The sequence below is a fragment of the Equus przewalskii genome, chromosome 15 (assembly GCF_037783145.1).
Source record: "Equus przewalskii isolate Varuska chromosome 15, EquPr2, whole genome shotgun sequence".
NCBI lineage: Eukaryota > Metazoa > Chordata > Mammalia > Perissodactyla > Equidae > Equus > Equus przewalskii.
In genome coordinates, this window is record NC_091845.1 from 68,113,679 (window position 1) to 68,130,561 (window position 16,883).

Here is a 16,883-nt window from a genome sequence, read left to right on the forward strand (position 1 = left end):
AATAGTATGGGATAGACTCTGTGAGTGTTGAGGGAGGGACTGGTAAGAGAATGACAGCACTAACAGATAAATAGACAAAAAGGATAAGACTGAGGAGATACATGTTAAAGAAAATCTATTTGCATATTTTGTATATATACATACGCATACATACGACATCTGTATTATGAATTAATAACAGTAGTTTTTTTCTATGGCTTACAGAAATCGATCTTCTTTGTGGGTATGTATATACATATACATATAAACATATGCAAATATATGTCCATTTCCACTCAGTAGGGGATCTACAAATTTTATGTGTAAATAAAAGCACAGTCCATGTTGAATGGATATGTGTGTACTAATGTACTTGTTATCTCTAGTAAAAGCTTTTCACCCCAATTTTTAATACAGATTTATAGTATTTATCAAATCACTTTAAATTATTCCAGAAAATGATGCTATATAAAGATTATTTGGAATTTTGTGTTTCAAGAGTATACATAAAACCCTGGAATATCAGTCCTATGAGTACAGGGAATTGGTTAATTTTTTTCTGATTCCTTTTTTTTTTGATCACCACTGTGTCCTTAACACATAGCCTTATGCTTGGCCTTTCGTGCACCTCAAGAATTATGAATGAATGAATTGTGAATAAATGAATGATGATGCATGAATAAATACACGCTTTGGAAGTTGCATTCTTTCTGGATAATCTTCGATGGATTTCTGATTCAGAGTCCTAGTCAGCAGGTTCCTGCTAAAGAAGCAAATAAAATTTTCAAATGCAATAGCAGTTGCTTGAGTTAATTTTTGACGTTTTCTGATTAATGCATTTATTTCTGCTTTACTATTTCTGCATATTCTGAGAACAATGTCAACCTGGTTTATTTCTGGTCTTTTTGATAACGTGCAGGATGTGAAGACATGAAGGCTGACATCATGTTTCTGGTGGACAGTTCTGGCAGTATTGGACCTGAGAATTTTGGGAAAATGAAAACCTTCATGAAAAACCTGTTAGCTAAGATTCAAATTGGTCCTGACAAAACCCAAATTGGTGTCGTTCAGTTCAGTACTGATGCTAAGGAAGAGTTCCAGCTTAATAAATACTTTACACAGAAAGAAATTTCAGATGCCATAGACCGAATGTCTCTCATCAACCAAAACACTTATACTGGACATGCACTGGAGTTTGTAGATCAGTACTTCAGCCACCTCAAGGGGGCCCGTCCTGGGGTCAAAAAGTTTCTCATCCTCATCACGGATGGAGAAGCACGGGATGGTGTGAGGGACCCTGCTAGAGCTCTTCGGGAGAAAGAGGTGGTCATATTCTCTGTGGGAGTGTATGGTGCCAATAGGACTCAGCTAGAGGAGATCAGTGGGGATGGCAGCCTCGTCTTCCAAGTTGAGAAGTTCGATGATCTCAAGGCAATAGAAAGTAAACTCATCTTTCGTGTGTGTGCTCTCCATGGTAAGTGGCCCTGTTATTCTTCAGGACTCAAGGATGTGAACTGTTGATTTTATAGTGGGGTGAACAGTGGGTTGTACTCTGGGCTTGGCCTCTAACTGGACTTTGATGTTAAGGTTTGGTCTTATCTCTGTTGTATTAAAACACCCATTGACCTCCAGGCATATTCCAGATTAGCAATGTTGTCAGCTAGTCTGGCAACAAAATCGTCTGGTTTTGGTGACTTCAAATATATTCCGTGAAGTTCTCAGAATTTTACGTTAAACTTCCACCTCTTTAATACCTGCATACCTAGATTTTTCTAGAGCCAATTTTTAATCCCAAATGATTCCCCAGAATTGTTTTTTGGCTACCTATAACCATTGTTAAGTAGTAAATAATTAGAAATACAAATTCTTCTTCCCCTTAGGTAAATTAAATCCAGTATCCTAAGCACCCCCCCCCCAAAAAAAACTCCTCTGTATTTTAAAGAGATATATATTGTATATATTTTCATTATTTCATATTATTCCTTAGCTTCTATCAGATAGGTATTTTACATTTGTGTGTCCGCATATCTATCCCTTTGGAAAATTTTAATTTGTTACTTTTTAAATGATTGCTTGGGGTCATCATTTTTATTTCACAAACTATAGTGCTTTTCAAATTGTATTGACCTGGGGCTGGCCCAGTGACACAGCAGTTAAGTGCGCATGTTCCACTTCGGCGGCCCGGGGTTCGCCGGTTCGGATCCTGGGCGTGGACATGGCGCTGCTTGACAAGCTGTGCTGTGGTAGGTGTCCCACATGTAAAGGAATGGAAGATGGGCATGGATGTTAGCTTAGGGCCAGCCTTCCTCAGCAAAAAGAGAGGAGGATTGGTGGCAGATGTTAACTCAGGGCTAATCTACCTCCAAAAAAAAAATTGTATTGAGCAGCCTTCAGTTTGAGCCCATCAATTTGAATGGCTTTTGAGTGAGAACTGGCTATAAAACTACATGTAAGACTAAAACTGCCTGTTCTTTTCAATCTATCACGTGCTGTTACCTGTGTTTTGGGTACAACTAAGAGAACAAACTAAAGTATTGGTAAGTTTGTTGTGTGTCATTCCCCTGGCCTCAGAGAGACCTCTTTTGGACTTTATTCTTCAGAATATGTGTGTGAAGTTTTCAGAAAGTTAACAAATAAAATATCTCAGTGTGAACTTTGAGTTTTAGGCAATGGTGCTAAGATTTCTCTCATTACAACTTAATAGGAGTTTTTTCTTCCTCCAAGAATGGCAGTGATTCCAACATTCTTGGTAATGCTGAGACTTTGTAAGAAAGGCTTACCTTACCTTGTCCACAGCCCCACCTTTGAAATTCGCAAGACTCTTCCTGGCATTTCTTCATTATGATACATGGAATGTTTATAGATTTCCTGTCTATAGCATAAGGTGAAATTCAGCTGCCTCATACATTAGATTGACTCATAAATATTTTTTGAGTCCTGACTAGTCACCACCTCTCAGTGGGTCATGGCCCCAGGTTCCTACAGATATAGCCTGGGCTCATCCACAGTGTCTGAGACTTGAAATTTTGAGACCTCATTGACAAAAATAAGGATTGGAGGTAAGATAGGCAAATGGAAGTTGGAGAAAATGAACCTTGGCAAGGGATGTACTTAAGGTACTAAGGGAAGGAAAAGAGGTGAGAGCCCACACTTTGGAGACCTAGCCAGAGTGGTCACTTGGCTTCTAACGTGGAGGAGGGCTTGGGGCTAGGGATGAGGTGATAGGAGCCTTAGTTGTACCCCTACTTGGGGCCTTTCTGAGTTCTAATTCAGGAGGTCAGGGGAGGGAGCACAAATAAACGCAGATAGGTGTGGTACACATAGGAAAGTCTGCCTACCAGAAGTTGAGAAGACAGCTGGAGCCAGAGGAAGTAGGACAAAAAGCCCAGCTTAGACAATGAACCCCTAAACTCTTTAAAGCAGCAGGCCGGTTTGGCAAACATCGGTCATGTCTTACCATTATATTGACATTGAACTACCTTCTGACATTTCCTTTCCGTTGAAAGTCTGCTTAGCAAAAGACATTACACTTTCTAATGAGATTTAACAGAACAGGAGTGGTGTGGCATAAGAACCTTTTCTCCCAGAGTCATGTAGATATGGGTACAAATGTCCTTGGAATCATGCGCTGGGCAAGTTGTACTTTTCTGAGCCTCAGCTTCTCTCTCTGTGAAATGGCAGCAGCGCCCTCTAAGAACTCAGTGAGCTGCAGTGTCTGGCACATGGTAGGCTCATGGCAAATGTTAGTTTGCTCTCCTTCTCAGCTCTCTGTGTAGAATGTACTGCAGAAGGTTTGTGATACCTGCTTTCTTCTTCTTTCAGATTGTAAAAGGATTAACCTGTTAGACATCGTGTTTGTGCTGGACCATTCAGGCAGCATAAATTCACAACAGCAAGAAAGCATGATGAACCTAACTATCCATTTGGTGGAGAAAGCAAATGTTGGCAGAGGCCAAGTTCAGTTTGGAGCTCTCAAATATTCTAACGAACCTGAGGATCTTTTCTACCTTAATACGTTCTCAAAGGGAGCAGCAATCACTGAGAATCTGAGGAGGCGCAGGGACACCTATGGGGAGACCTACACAGCCAAGGCTCTAGAGCATGCAAACAGCCAGTTCACCGAGGAACATGGCAGCCGCATCAAGCAAAACGTGAAGCAGATGCTGATCGTCATCACTGATGGGGTATCCCACGACCGAGAGCAGCTCAGTGACACAGCACTGAAATTAAGAAACAAAGGCATTATCATCTATGCTGTGGGCGTGGGAGAGGCTGACCAATATGAACTGGAGGCTATAGCAGGGGATAAAAATAATACTAGGCATGTAGATAATTTTGACAAATTGAAAGATATTTACCAGTTTCTACAAGAGGGTATGTGTGCCAATGCACAAGAGGGTAAGTTGTGATTTTTTAAAAAATTTCTATGGGGGTAGCAATGAAAAGTTAGGCAAAGAATAAATTATGCATCTTGGCTTCTCGTTAGTGGGTGTCATGGGCTGAACATTTCTCTGCTCAGGCTACATGTTTTCTCATCTCTAAAAGAAACGTGTCAATTGAGAGAGATACTAAAGGTCCCCTCCCACCATGGCTTGCACGGAAGAGATTATACAAGAAGGTTGCAGAAGCATTCTTGCTGTCTTGCTACCCTATTTCCTTTTTCTTGGCAGAAAGGAACTCTTCTTAGGATCATATTCGCCTTGCCCCATTTCATAGCTACTTGTGGTGTTCCATTTGCTTAACGGTCTCAGTGCACCACTGGGCATCAGTTTCATGCCAAACTCAAGTGGAGATCATGGTATAAACAGATAGACTTTTGTCTTCAAAGATCCAGGGCCCTCTAAATGGGATTATAGGCAACCTGTGGGGCCATAGGAAGTCCAGGCCCTCCAATATGTTTTTCTGGATAAGGGCCACCAGTGCAGAGGGAAGGATATGGGAGTTGAATGTGGGGTAAAGGAGACTGGATGCTAAGAAAAGGGAGGAAAGGGGCCTAAGCTGATTCCATGAGATACCACTGGGGTAAGGTGGGCTGGAGGCATCACATCTGAGTGAGGGAAGGGCGAGACTTGCCACCTGCTCTGAAAGCAGCCAAGATTGACAAGTCATCTAGGGAGGGCTGCTGGAACCTCTTTGGAAGGTCTGAATCCTTGCCGTATATTGGCCCAGTCCTCCCAACCTGCAAATAAATCAGTCAATGAACTAACTTCCTTTCATCTTTCCTTCTTTGTTCTCTTGCTGATGACTGCCTTCTCTTCTTCCTTTCCTCCTTTCTTCCTTCTTCTCTACCAGTTTGAAACCTACTTTTGTAGTCAACACAAATCATGTTTCTAGGACTGACATTAACCCACTCCTACCTCTGTAAGCAGTCCAACCCCAAACAAAGCCTTCCTGCAAATCCCATGCAGATCAGCATTTGCTGTGCTGAGTGAAACTGTGTCTGACCACCATAGCTCTACCTTACGTAATCAAGCAATAAATTCATCTTCTTGTTTCAGATACTGAATAATGGTATTATCTTTAAGAAAAAATTAGAACTTTTCCCAAGGCTGCAGGACCGTCTCAATTCTTCTGCCTGTTCTGGCCTATCCCTTGACTCCTACCTTGAAACCTGTTCTCCCTCCCATCTGTCTTGCTACCTTCCAGTCCATTCTCAACACTGAATGATCTTTCTAATGCACACTGGACCATGTCACTGCTCTGCTTACGGTTTACAATTTCTAACTCCTGAGTTCAATCTAGCACCCGCCCATGTCTCCAACCTCATCTATTGCCCCTCCCCTCTTCACAGTCTCTCCTGCCATTCTGAAATTCCACCACATCTCTGCAGGCACCATTCTACCCACCACAAACATGCCCGCCCACCACTTCTCCTGGCTACATCCAGCTTGTCTGTTACATTTCAGCCTTTGTTTGCCATTTACCTTACCCAACACCTGATGGTATTGCCACTGTGTCCTCCAACCCCTGCACTTTCTATTTCTCCTGGTGGTAGCACCTAACACATATTTGCTGTTTCCTTATCTGTATCTGTCTCAAGACTATGAACTCCTTGGGCGAGTTTGGCCTCTTATTTATCATTGCGTCCCCACCAAATGTAGTACATTACTGGGACTACAGTCTTTTCCTAGGAATATGGGGGCTATTTTATTCTCATCTCTCATGCCTACAATTTGGAGGTAGATGCTGAGATGCAGTTTGGGATGCAAGATGTGTATTAGGGATCCGCACCTGTGAAAGAAAGAGGCATAGCAGGATGGGCAGAAGAAGTCAAACAACGATGCGTGCTTGACAAAGCTTCAAACCTGGTAGAGAGCTCTGTAGAGGGCATTGCCTATCAGAGTTGTCCAGCATCGGACTAAAACAATGGGGTCTTTATATCCCTTTCTCAGTTAGTCCCTGGATGTGGTCTGCCCTGGGAAGAGCATGGCCTTTGGAAAGGCATCTCTGTAGTGAGGCTGACCCTGAAAGAAGCTGACAGCTGGAGGCCGTCTGCTGATCACACTCCGATAGCCAGGCAGCAAGTGCTTCCCTGAAGATCTGTCTGGACAGCCCATCTCTGTGTCTGCCACACTACCCTTACAAGGAATTACTCAATGACCTTTAGTAATGACTTTAGTGCCGCCCCTGTCCCAGCCATTGCATTTGACTGGAACTGGGTGTAGAAGATCATCTTTTGGTTATGGGACATTTCACGCTGGACTTCAGGAAGATGACTCCATGCCCTGTTTACTAGCCATAAGCACTTGTCCCATGAAGTTTTAATACTTGGCTTATGATAGTATTAAAAAAATTTTGCAGTAGAAAAAAGTTCTGGATTTAAGGCTAAAAAGGATCGAGAGGTTCAGGTACCAGCTCCACTGCATAGTAATTGTGTATTCTTAGGCAAATTATTTAACCTCTGAATTCCATTTCTGTATCTATACAATCAGAATAATTTCTCATAAAGTGGTCATGAATATTAACTGTTATTGAATGCAAAAGATTTTTTAAATGATAATTCTCAACACAAATAAAAAGTGGTAGCATTACTAGTAACAGGAGTACTGATAATGGTACAGTGGTACCATTACCTTGACTTGGGTGAACCTTCCAATCTGGGTATGTTGAAGGCATTTCTAGTCTCTTTGTAATTACCTTTCAATGAATATATTCAATCTATTCAAACTTATTTTCTTTCACTTAGTATATTTCAGTGTCATTTCAAATGAATCACATAAATAATTAAAATTTGAATCAAAATCTATTCTCTTTCTCCTTCCTGCTATTTTTCCTTCTCTCTGTGGGCCATTCAGTGATTCTCTCTTCTGTTAACTTATCTTGATTTGCTACTAATGTGAGGATTTAGTAAAGCAATTTAAGTGTTTGAGTAAGGGGAAAATTTAGAATGATTCATGAGGAAAATAATTGATTTATTTTTTCCAATTGCAGACTGCAAAATTCCAGAAGCCGATGTAATTTTCCTTTGTGATGGCTCTGACAGGGTATCTGATTCGGAGTTTGTTACCATGACAACTTTCTTGTCAGACTTCATTGATAATTTTGACATTCAGTCTCAAAGAATGAAAATTGGGATGGCTCAATTTGGGAACCGCTACCAAGAAATTATTCACTTGCAAAACTCTCTGACTAAAACTGAGTGGAAGACGCAAATTCAAACTGTCACCAAGAGCCATGGGCATCCGCAAATCAACTTGGCCCTTAGTAAAGTAGCATTGATGTTTCATCCAACTGCTGGTGGGAGAGGAAAAGTTGGTGTCCCTCAAACTTTGGTTGTTATCACATCTGGGGATCCCCTCTATGATGTGTCAGATGCAGGAAGAATCCTGAAAGACCTAGGAATTTGTGTCCTGGTTTTGGGCATAGGAGACGTTCATAAGGAACAGCTTCTGCCAATAACAGGCAATTCTGAAAAAATAATAGCTTTTCAAGACTTCAATAAATTAAAGGATGCAGACGTGAAGAAAAGAATGGTCCGTGAAATCTGCCAGAGCTGTGGGAAAATCAGTAAGTGTTCCCTTGCTCGTTGTTTTTATTTAATTGCAACTTCTCACTTCTCCATTTCCCAAGGTGTCTTATGAGCTAGTCTAGCAGAACGTATTTTTAGAAAAGTGTGCAGTGAGAATAGACTTCTCCTCTGTTTTCAAGAAGTTTGGGATCAGTCAGCATCCCTCAGAGACAAGGAAAAGGGTGCAGAGGCTGGAGGAGGCTCTGGGCCGTGTCCTCTGGTCAGTCCTCTCCCCCCACTGCAATCCAGTGTTTATGTTCCTCTTAGCATCTAGAACTCAGTTTTCTCTTTCTCCCCTCTCCACTCCAGAAGTCCTAGAATAATGCCTTACATCCAATAGGAAGTAAGTAAAATAAACATTTGCTGATTGGAAGTTTTACTTTCTTAACCTTGTTAAACCATCTTGTAAGGGACTCGGTGTGCATGTCTGTTTGTGTCTGTGTGGGCATATGTGTGTGTATGTTTTCTTCTTTTGATGATGGCATTCATATACTCATAATATAGTAAAGATTTGAATTGTCCTTAGGGATTACTTGATTTCCAGAGGTCACAAATGGCTGCAGAGGCCAAGTGGGTAAAGGAGTCAAGTGGACAGGGAGAGCAATGACCCATCGATGGGGATGTCACTGTTCAGCTCCAGCTGAGAGCAGCCAGCGTGGCTCAGGTTCTGTACATTTGCAGCTGGAGTTGGAGGACAGCACATTAGGAAGCAGCAGGCAATGATAACATTTTGTGGAATTTGCACAACATGCGGCAATTCCTCAAAGTGCTTCTATTTCTAGAGCTGTTATGATTGGAGCCACTTCTTTCGCAACTTGTATTGGTCTTTCCAAGCTCTCCAGATCTTTTATATCCCATTTGGGTGTTCAACTGCAGGCAGATGGTAGAAAGAACCCTGGGCCTGGAATCAGAAAGCCTGGGTTCTGTTTCTAGTTCAGCAGCAGCAGCCACCACAAATCATTGTCTCCTCATGTGTAAAATGAGCAAGTGGACAGGGTCAGAGGTGACCAATGGAAACTTGTAGCTGAGTTGTGTTTGTCCTGTCCGGTGTTGACAACTTGTTAAATCAGTTGACAGCTTTTACAAACTGGAGATTTTACATTAAAAATGTAGATTTTAGGCTTCTTTTTGAAAACTCAGGTGAACTGACAATCCTGGGCCCCCTTTTCCACATGGCCACTGACAGCTGGAGCTGAATAGTGAACAGATGGGTCATTGCTGACCATTCATTTGCTTCACTCTCTGCCCATCTGACTCATTTATATTACCCAGTTGGCCTTTGCAGCCATTTGAGTTTGTGACCTCTGGATTAAATAATCTCTAAGGACATTTCAAATCTTTAATATGTTATGATTATATGAATCATAGTATGTCATCATTAAAAGAAGAAAATACACATGTGCATACACATACACACACACACACACACACACAGAAAGCCAGGCAATGAGAATGAGACCAAACCATGGTTGGAACTTGGTTCCAAATAGCTACTGGAACTTGTAATATGTGAAAGGGAAACGTGTGTTATATGGTGATCGAGCAGCCAATATCTTCCTTCTTGAACGCTTTTTGGGTACTAGAGACCCTCCAGTTCTGGGCCATGACCACTCTCGTTTTCCTGCCTGGTTTCCAGATTGCCTTGTGGACATAGTGGTCGGGTTCGACATTTCAACTCACCTACTGGGACAGCCGTTGTTCCTTGGCCACCCCCAACTGGAATCATACCTCCCAGGCATCTTAGAGGACATCACCTCCATCAGGGGGGTGAGCTGTGGGAGAGGTGCAGAGGTGCAGGTGAGCGTAGCCTTTAAGGTGAACAGTAACCTAGAATTCCCTGTCAAGTTCCAAATCTACCAGAAAATGGTATTTGACAGCTTGCAGCAAGTCACGGTCAATGGGCCAACTCATCTGAATGCAGAGTTCTTGCAGTCGCTGTGGGACACGTTTGAGGATAAATCTGCATCCCGAGGACAGGTATCCACGTCACATTCTGTGTCTCATCTCCACAGCCCTTCATTTGTTTCTCCCTCGCAATTATGTATTTCATTTTCACATCATCCCCTTCTCTGCTTTCCTCTTTCTCTAGGTGCTTCTCATCTTTTCAGATGGTCTTCGAGGTGAAAGCACCACAATGCTTGAACAGCAGTCGGACAGGCTCAGAGAAGCAGGTATTAAGTTGAAAATTTAAATGATGAGACATGGAATGTGCTGAGCAAGGCTCTACCTGCTCAGGAGCTCTAGACCTGGGAATCTGTCTGGCTGCTTGTAGCAGATGCTGTTGGCACCCTGCCTCAACCCCCTCGATTAGCCCACACACTCATCCCCCAAATGCTGCAAATGCTATGGCTGAGGGCTTACACCTGTGACTCTCTACAGACCGTGCCCTTGACTAACCTGCTGCTTGGAGGCGGGGTGGGGTTGTACCACATCCCACCTAGGAGTGGAAGGGGGGCAATCGCTGATATAGGGATACAAAAGCCCAGCACCCTGGCCTCAAGTGGGTCAACTCTGATACAATTTATGCTCCAGACTCCTTCATGAATCATGCCAAGGTCGTGCCAATCGTGACTTTGCTGAGACACATCCTTGCTTACAACTTCCCCTTCCCTTTTCTCCTGAATAAATCACACGCACACAAATTCCTCTCTCAGATTCTACCTCTAGAGAACCTAACCTAAGATGTTTCCTGCTGTCTCTGATTATCCATGTGAAAGCTAACAACACGGATTTTGAAAAGCCCTTCTCACAACACATCCTCTGTCCGTGCCATAGTTTCAGACTGCGCTGGAAGCTAAATGCAGGAGTCGAGAGTCATGTGCAAAGACAGAAGGCTCCAGTGGGTGTCAGATGGGGTGCACTGTCGAGATTCCCTGCGCACAGGTGCACACTGGCTTCTGAGGTTTAGCTGCCATGGGCAACCTCCCTAGAGGCCACAGAAATTTCCTGCATGATTTCTGGGTTGTGTCACCCTCCCTTCTCAGATCCCTTCAACACCTTCCCAATGTTCCCAGGATATCAAATTCCTTAGTATGGCCCCCAACACTTTGCAGGGTCTGACTCCTGCTCCCCACTCCAGCCTTACCTAAATTTTGCCTCCTCACATTCAGCCTTCCAGGCATATGGAACCTTTTCTATTCTTCCTCCGAGGAACTTCACAGCCTCAGCATCCCTGTCCTTGCATAAATTCTTTTCTTTTGCCTAGAACACTCCCCACTCTCAGCTCCCCCCAAGTTCTTCTCTCCACCTTCCATCTCTGATTCTTTCCCTTGGCCAAATTCCATTCATCCTTTAGGATCAGCTTAGACATCTTAGAAACCTTCCATGACCTTCCGTCACTGACTTAGGAGACTCTCCTTTGGGCTTCCTTAGCACCCTGACATTCCCTCTCAGAGCACTTATCTTCTCAAAGCAACTGTCTGATTCTTGTCCCCCTCTTCCATTAGACCATGCCTCTGTGAAGGGAAGGAGTATGCCTGTCCTGTTCATCTTGTATTCCTGGTACAATGTTTTAGACATAATAGGCTTCTAGTAAGCAAATACTTGTTTAGTGAAAGGATGGGTAGAGTAAATGAACTAGCAGATGAATTAACAAGTGAATGAGTGAATAAATGAATAAATGAACTCCTGGGAATGGCTAGGAGTTCAGCTGAAGTTACAGTCATCCTGGGCTTTCCTCAGGCTCTCAGGGCCGGCTCCCAGGGCTGTTTGGTAGTGGAGATGACTTGAGAGCTATCATTAATTTGCATTCAGGAAAATTCTGAAGATAAACAATGCCCTTTCTTAAAAATTGCTTTTGAATGCCCAAGAATTGCATCACAATCAGTGGTGAGCCATTAAACACAGTTTTCTGCTAGTGTTCTTCTGTAAGATTTGTAGATAGTTTCTCTCGAGTACTTTTTCTTGGGGGGTTTCATGCTAAAGTTGGGGATCAGCGCCTAGTGCGTGTACTGAAAATGCAGGCAAACCTGCTGTCGGCTTCTTCATATATCAAGAGTACTGCTTTCTCTTATGTTTTTTTTCCCCTTTCTGATTCTTTGAATAATGTTCCCTGAGTAGAAATATGATAGACTTTTCTTCTTTTTCATGTACAACCCTTTTGGTTTTATGTCTGTTATTTTTACTCTCTAGGACTTGACGCTCTGCTGGTGGTATCGCTAAACACAAATGCTCATGATGAGTTTTCCAGCTTTGAATTTGGGAAAGGATTTGATTACAGGACCCACCTGACCATTGGAATGAGAGAACTGGGCAAAATGCTATCACAATATCTGGTGAGTTGTGGAACAAAACATCATTATTCAAAATGCCATGGGAACAAAATTGGAGTCTTGATGAGTATTCCCAAAGACTGCCTTGTTTGCCCCCTAAAAAAGTACATGGTCTTTAGTTTATGAAAAAGTGTGAAAGAGTAGAGCATTGCATTTTTGTTTTTGCATGTCCTTTTATCCTTTGTCATCTCACCAAATGAATGCAGGGGACTAAACAACCAACCAGCCCCTAATCAGATAAAAAAGCCTCCAAAATTTATGCTGCAGAAATCCCGGGAAACAGGAGACTATCAACTAGGAACCAACCAGTCTTATGCGAAGTTGGCCTGTGGCCATCTATGTGGCGGGTCCCCTTTCTATAGATAGAGGTCATTTCCTTGAAGAGGGTATGTTGCCGATACAGTTGCTAGCCTAGTGCTCTCTAATCTGAGGACAGCCTTCTCTGCAGCTGCTCGCCCAAAGGGAGAGCACAGGCTGGCAGGTGGTGGATTATGATTTGTGTAAATGCAATTCTTATGTAATGAAGCTCCTCACAGTTGTTGCCCACTCAAGGTTGCTTTTTTCCAGGGAAATATTGCAGAGAGGGCTTGCTGCTGTACACTTTGCAGGTGTCCAGGGATTCCAGGACCTCAAGGGACCCGAGGACTACCAGCTTCGAAGGTGCCACTCAGTTGTGAAACTATTTTACCTAACGGGCCTTGGTTTGGTACGGGTGGGGCTAAGACTGAGTAGTTGAATTGCAGCCTTCACTGGAAACTAATGTCATTGCTTTGGGCATTTCGTGTGACTTCTACGGTATAGGAGCCAGTTCAGAAGGACTCACTTTTGATAGTTATTAAGAGTAACTCCCTTTTCTCTTATATATCCGTGGTGAGGTAGCTCCTTGGTTTTGCAGTTCATACTTTTGTACCCACTTTAGACAGCCTGAAAGGTAGCGAGAGGTATTAGAAACAGCAGGGAAGTTGTGCTTGCTCAGCATTGGAACATGATTGAACTCAAAAGTAGCATAGCATTGCAGGTTAATAGCCCCTTAAAAAAATGAATTATAAAAGATAGATTACACAACAACAGCCCAGATAGTGCATCACAATATTTTCATTCAATGGAATTCTCTGCGGAGGTAATAATGAATGAACTACAGCTACACAGGACAACATGAATAGGTTTTACAAATGCCGTAATAGCCAAAAAAGGCAAAACACAGAAGAATACATGTGGTATGAATCCATTTATAAAAAGTGCGAAAACAGGATAAACTAACCTATAGTGTCTAGGGATGAAAAATTAAGCAGTGAAGTATCAACAAAAGGCAGGGAGTATTATGATCAAAGTCAGGGGTGTGCTCCGGGGGTGGAGGTGGAAGTGGGCTGTGTCTGGGATGGGGGCTGCATCTGGGTACCAACGACATCCTTTTTCTTGGCCTGGGTGGTGGCTACAAAGACGTTCACTTTATAATAATTAAGCTGTAATTTATATTTTATTTACTTTTATGCACTTTTTCAAATGGGTTTTAGATATCACAATAAAAAGGAGTTTTTGTTTTTTTTTTTCCGGAAGATTAGCCCTGAGCTAATATCTGCCACTAGTCCTCCTCTTTTTGCTGAGGGAGATTGGCCCTGAGCTAATATCTGTGCCAGTCTTCCTCTATTTTATATGTGGGATGCCTGCCACAACATGGCTTGTTATGCAGTGCGTAGGTCCGCACCCAGGATCCAAACCAGCAAACCCCGGGCCGCCGAAGCAGAACGTGCAAACTTAACCGCTGCGCCACTGGGCTGGCCCCTGTTCTTTTTTTTAAGAGATCAAATGTAATACTTGCTCATGGGTTCTGCCTTATCTGTCCTTATGGAAGGATTATTTATCTTGGACTGTTTACTAAGTTATGATGTTTTGTTTAGCACAGTTTCCTTTCTCATTGCTTTGCTCAAGTGAGTATTAGAATCATATCCCAAAAGTACAAAGCCCCTGGTATACTGAGCGACAGCTAAGACCTGTGTTAGAGATGAGGAAAGCAAACTTCAGATTGACCCCTTGCCACAAATAAGGCACACGGCGTTAAACCACAAGTGGCTGAGGGAGAGAGGATCAGAACTGAAATATATGTAACCTCGTTGCTGGCAGAAGGGCTTATTCTTCCATGAGCTCTCGAAATTGCCAAAGAAAATAAAATGATCTCTTTGGAAATGTTATCAATTTGCCTGATAAAGAGTTGTGGCGACCACTGCTGTCCTCCATGCATAGTCCTCAGGCCCAGGACTGGCCCTGACACAAGGAGCTGCCAGGTGGGTTGCGAAGGTCAGCCTCCTGTAGGCATCCGGAGGGCCAGCTCCCACAGAGGGCTTCAGAGGTGAGTGCAAGGACAAGAGCCAGCTCCAGAGGGGGGCAGACTATCCCCAGACTCAGCCACACTGGCAAAAACTACAACCAAGTTGGAGGGAGGGTCTTGCCTAAACTGCCTCATGATTTTGCAAGTTTGAATTGATGGGAGATGGCTATCATTTATTTTTCTCTTTCCTCCCAGGGTTCTCCAGGTCTCAAAGGCAGCAGAGGACACAGGGGAGAGAGTGGAGACCCTGTAAGTTTTTGTGACCCACCCCCTCTACACACACACACACACACACACACACACACACACATACACATACACTTATTGATTTTCTTTTTCGTGAAAAGCTTTGCTTTCCTATAGAAAGAGTAGGTGGAGTTCTGTTTCTATGTTTATTTTTTGTAGTTTTGGGTGGGGAATGGGTTACTTCTCTTTTCCTCTCTTTGTCTGAATCCTAAGGCACTTGCTAAACCTACTTTTTGGGGGGAGGTTGGGAGCAGGCTCACCTACATGTTGCCTGGCACGCTTGTATGGGTGGCAGGGAGCTGGGCATCCCCCTCTCTACCCCTCGCAGAGTGACTTTGGGCCTGCAACCCAGTGCTTCGTACATGGAGAGGGAAGAGGGCAGAGCACCCCCAAGGCGGGGCGTCCTGGTTACATGCCACACAGAGGCTTTTGACTCGCAGTCTTTGATCTTAAAACCAGAGCTCTCACTTGGTTCATCCATCCAATTATGAAAATGGATTTGGAGGAACTGAAACCACATGGGTGGCTCCAATGGGGACAGGAAAAGTTTAGGAAGCATCCAGCCTGCGTCTCCATCCTCTTAGAATCAAGGCTAGCTCCTTGTCTAGGCAGCAAGTTATGATTAAAAGCAGAGGCTCCAAAGTCAGTCAAGGGCTGACCTAGATGTGAGGCTTAACCGGATTGTTAACTTCTCGATCCTCAGTTTCCTCATCTGTAAACATTTATAAATTCCTCTGAGGCTGTTGTTTACAAAATGACCACTAAAGGGGATGCTCTAAATAACCAACTCTGTTATCTGCAGAGGGGTCTGGAGCCCTAACGAGCAGGGAAGGTCTTTGAGCGTGGGAACTAGTGTCACCCAATTGCCTGGCTGGAAGCCCACGGCTGGCTGAGAGTCCAGTCAATGGGAAACTGCAGTGTTTAGCTACCTCTCAGCAAGCTGTGGCTCTGGGCGAGGCCTCCTGCTGAGAATAATCCTCAGAATAAAGAGAGGAAAGCAAGCGAAAGGAAAGTCACCTCTCCAGTCACCTACCAGGAAGGAAAAGATTAAGCTCATTGCTAAACAGGTATTTTTCCGTACAGCATAGTATTAGCACCTGCCGTGCACCCAGATCCGAGCCAGGCCCAGGGACATGATGCAGGAAGAGACAGCTGTGGGTTCCTGCCCTCAAGGAGCACAACATTGTTCTTGAGATTCATTTAACTCTGGCATTTGCCTGTATTTAAACATTTCCTGGGAGAAGTGGGATTGGTGGGAGATGCACACATCATTGATCTTAAGCGTTCTTCCCTGTGTGCATGGTCTGACTTTGGGGATCTTTAACCTGGTGGTCCTTCCCGTGAGCACTGGCTTGGAGTACTGTCACTTCCCATCAACTGCTTCTACTCAGCTCCAGTCTCCAGGCACCAACTTGCTTCTCTATGGTCAGCAGTGCTGAATTTTCCAGGGCAGCACGAGGGCCCTGGGCAAGATGTCAGGCCAACATGTGTTACTGGAGTATTTGGAATGTGGCTGGAAAGTGAAGCGACTTCCGAACCTTTGGCTGCACTGTCTGACGAGGGCCTTGAAGTGACTGAGCTCCTCCTGCATCTTTGCGTCATGGCCGATCTGTAGGGAAGCCCTGAAGGTTCACAGGGAAAATGTTTGAATAGAGGGGAAAAGTGGAGTTAAATGAACAAGTTTGCGGGAAGATTTGCTTTGTCTAAAGCTCAGAGTGCCCCTGTGACCTAGCTTAACTCTTGAAAAGTAAACTGTTGGCAGCTTCTGGTGAAAGAGTCACTTCAGATACCTGTTTGGGTCCCTTTTCCTAGGGAGGACGAGGAGATATTGGACCCCAAGGAGATAAAGGGACTGCAGGATGTCCAGGGGAGCAGGGTCAGAAGGTAAGGCTCTGCTGGAAATGTTATTTTAAATTGCCTACAACATCATCTCCTTCTCTCCTCCATTCTTTCCCCCCTCGTTTTCTCTCTTCCATCATCCCTTCCTCTTTCCCTTTCTCCGATTATATCTGTTAGTTTCCTCATCTGCAGATTAGTTCTATTTCTTAATAAT

At 43.7% G+C, this 16,883-nt stretch overlaps 1 protein-coding gene across 1 annotated transcript in view; it reads left to right on the top strand.

Annotated features, from left to right (window-relative positions):
- The window catches only part of COL6A5 (collagen type VI alpha 5 chain), a 130,636-nt gene that overhangs the window by 47,799 nt on the left and 65,954 nt on the right, over positions 1-16,883 (top strand). Inside the window, 9 exon segments of the mRNA XM_070576023.1 lie at positions 899-1,453; positions 3,802-4,377; positions 7,411-7,986; positions 9,624-9,964; positions 10,077-10,158; positions 12,119-12,261; positions 12,826-12,918; positions 14,780-14,833; positions 16,643-16,714. Coding sequence (XP_070432124.1) covers positions 899-1,453; positions 3,802-4,377; positions 7,411-7,986; positions 9,624-9,964; positions 10,077-10,158; positions 12,119-12,261; positions 12,826-12,918; positions 14,780-14,833; positions 16,643-16,714 — 2,492 coding nt within the window.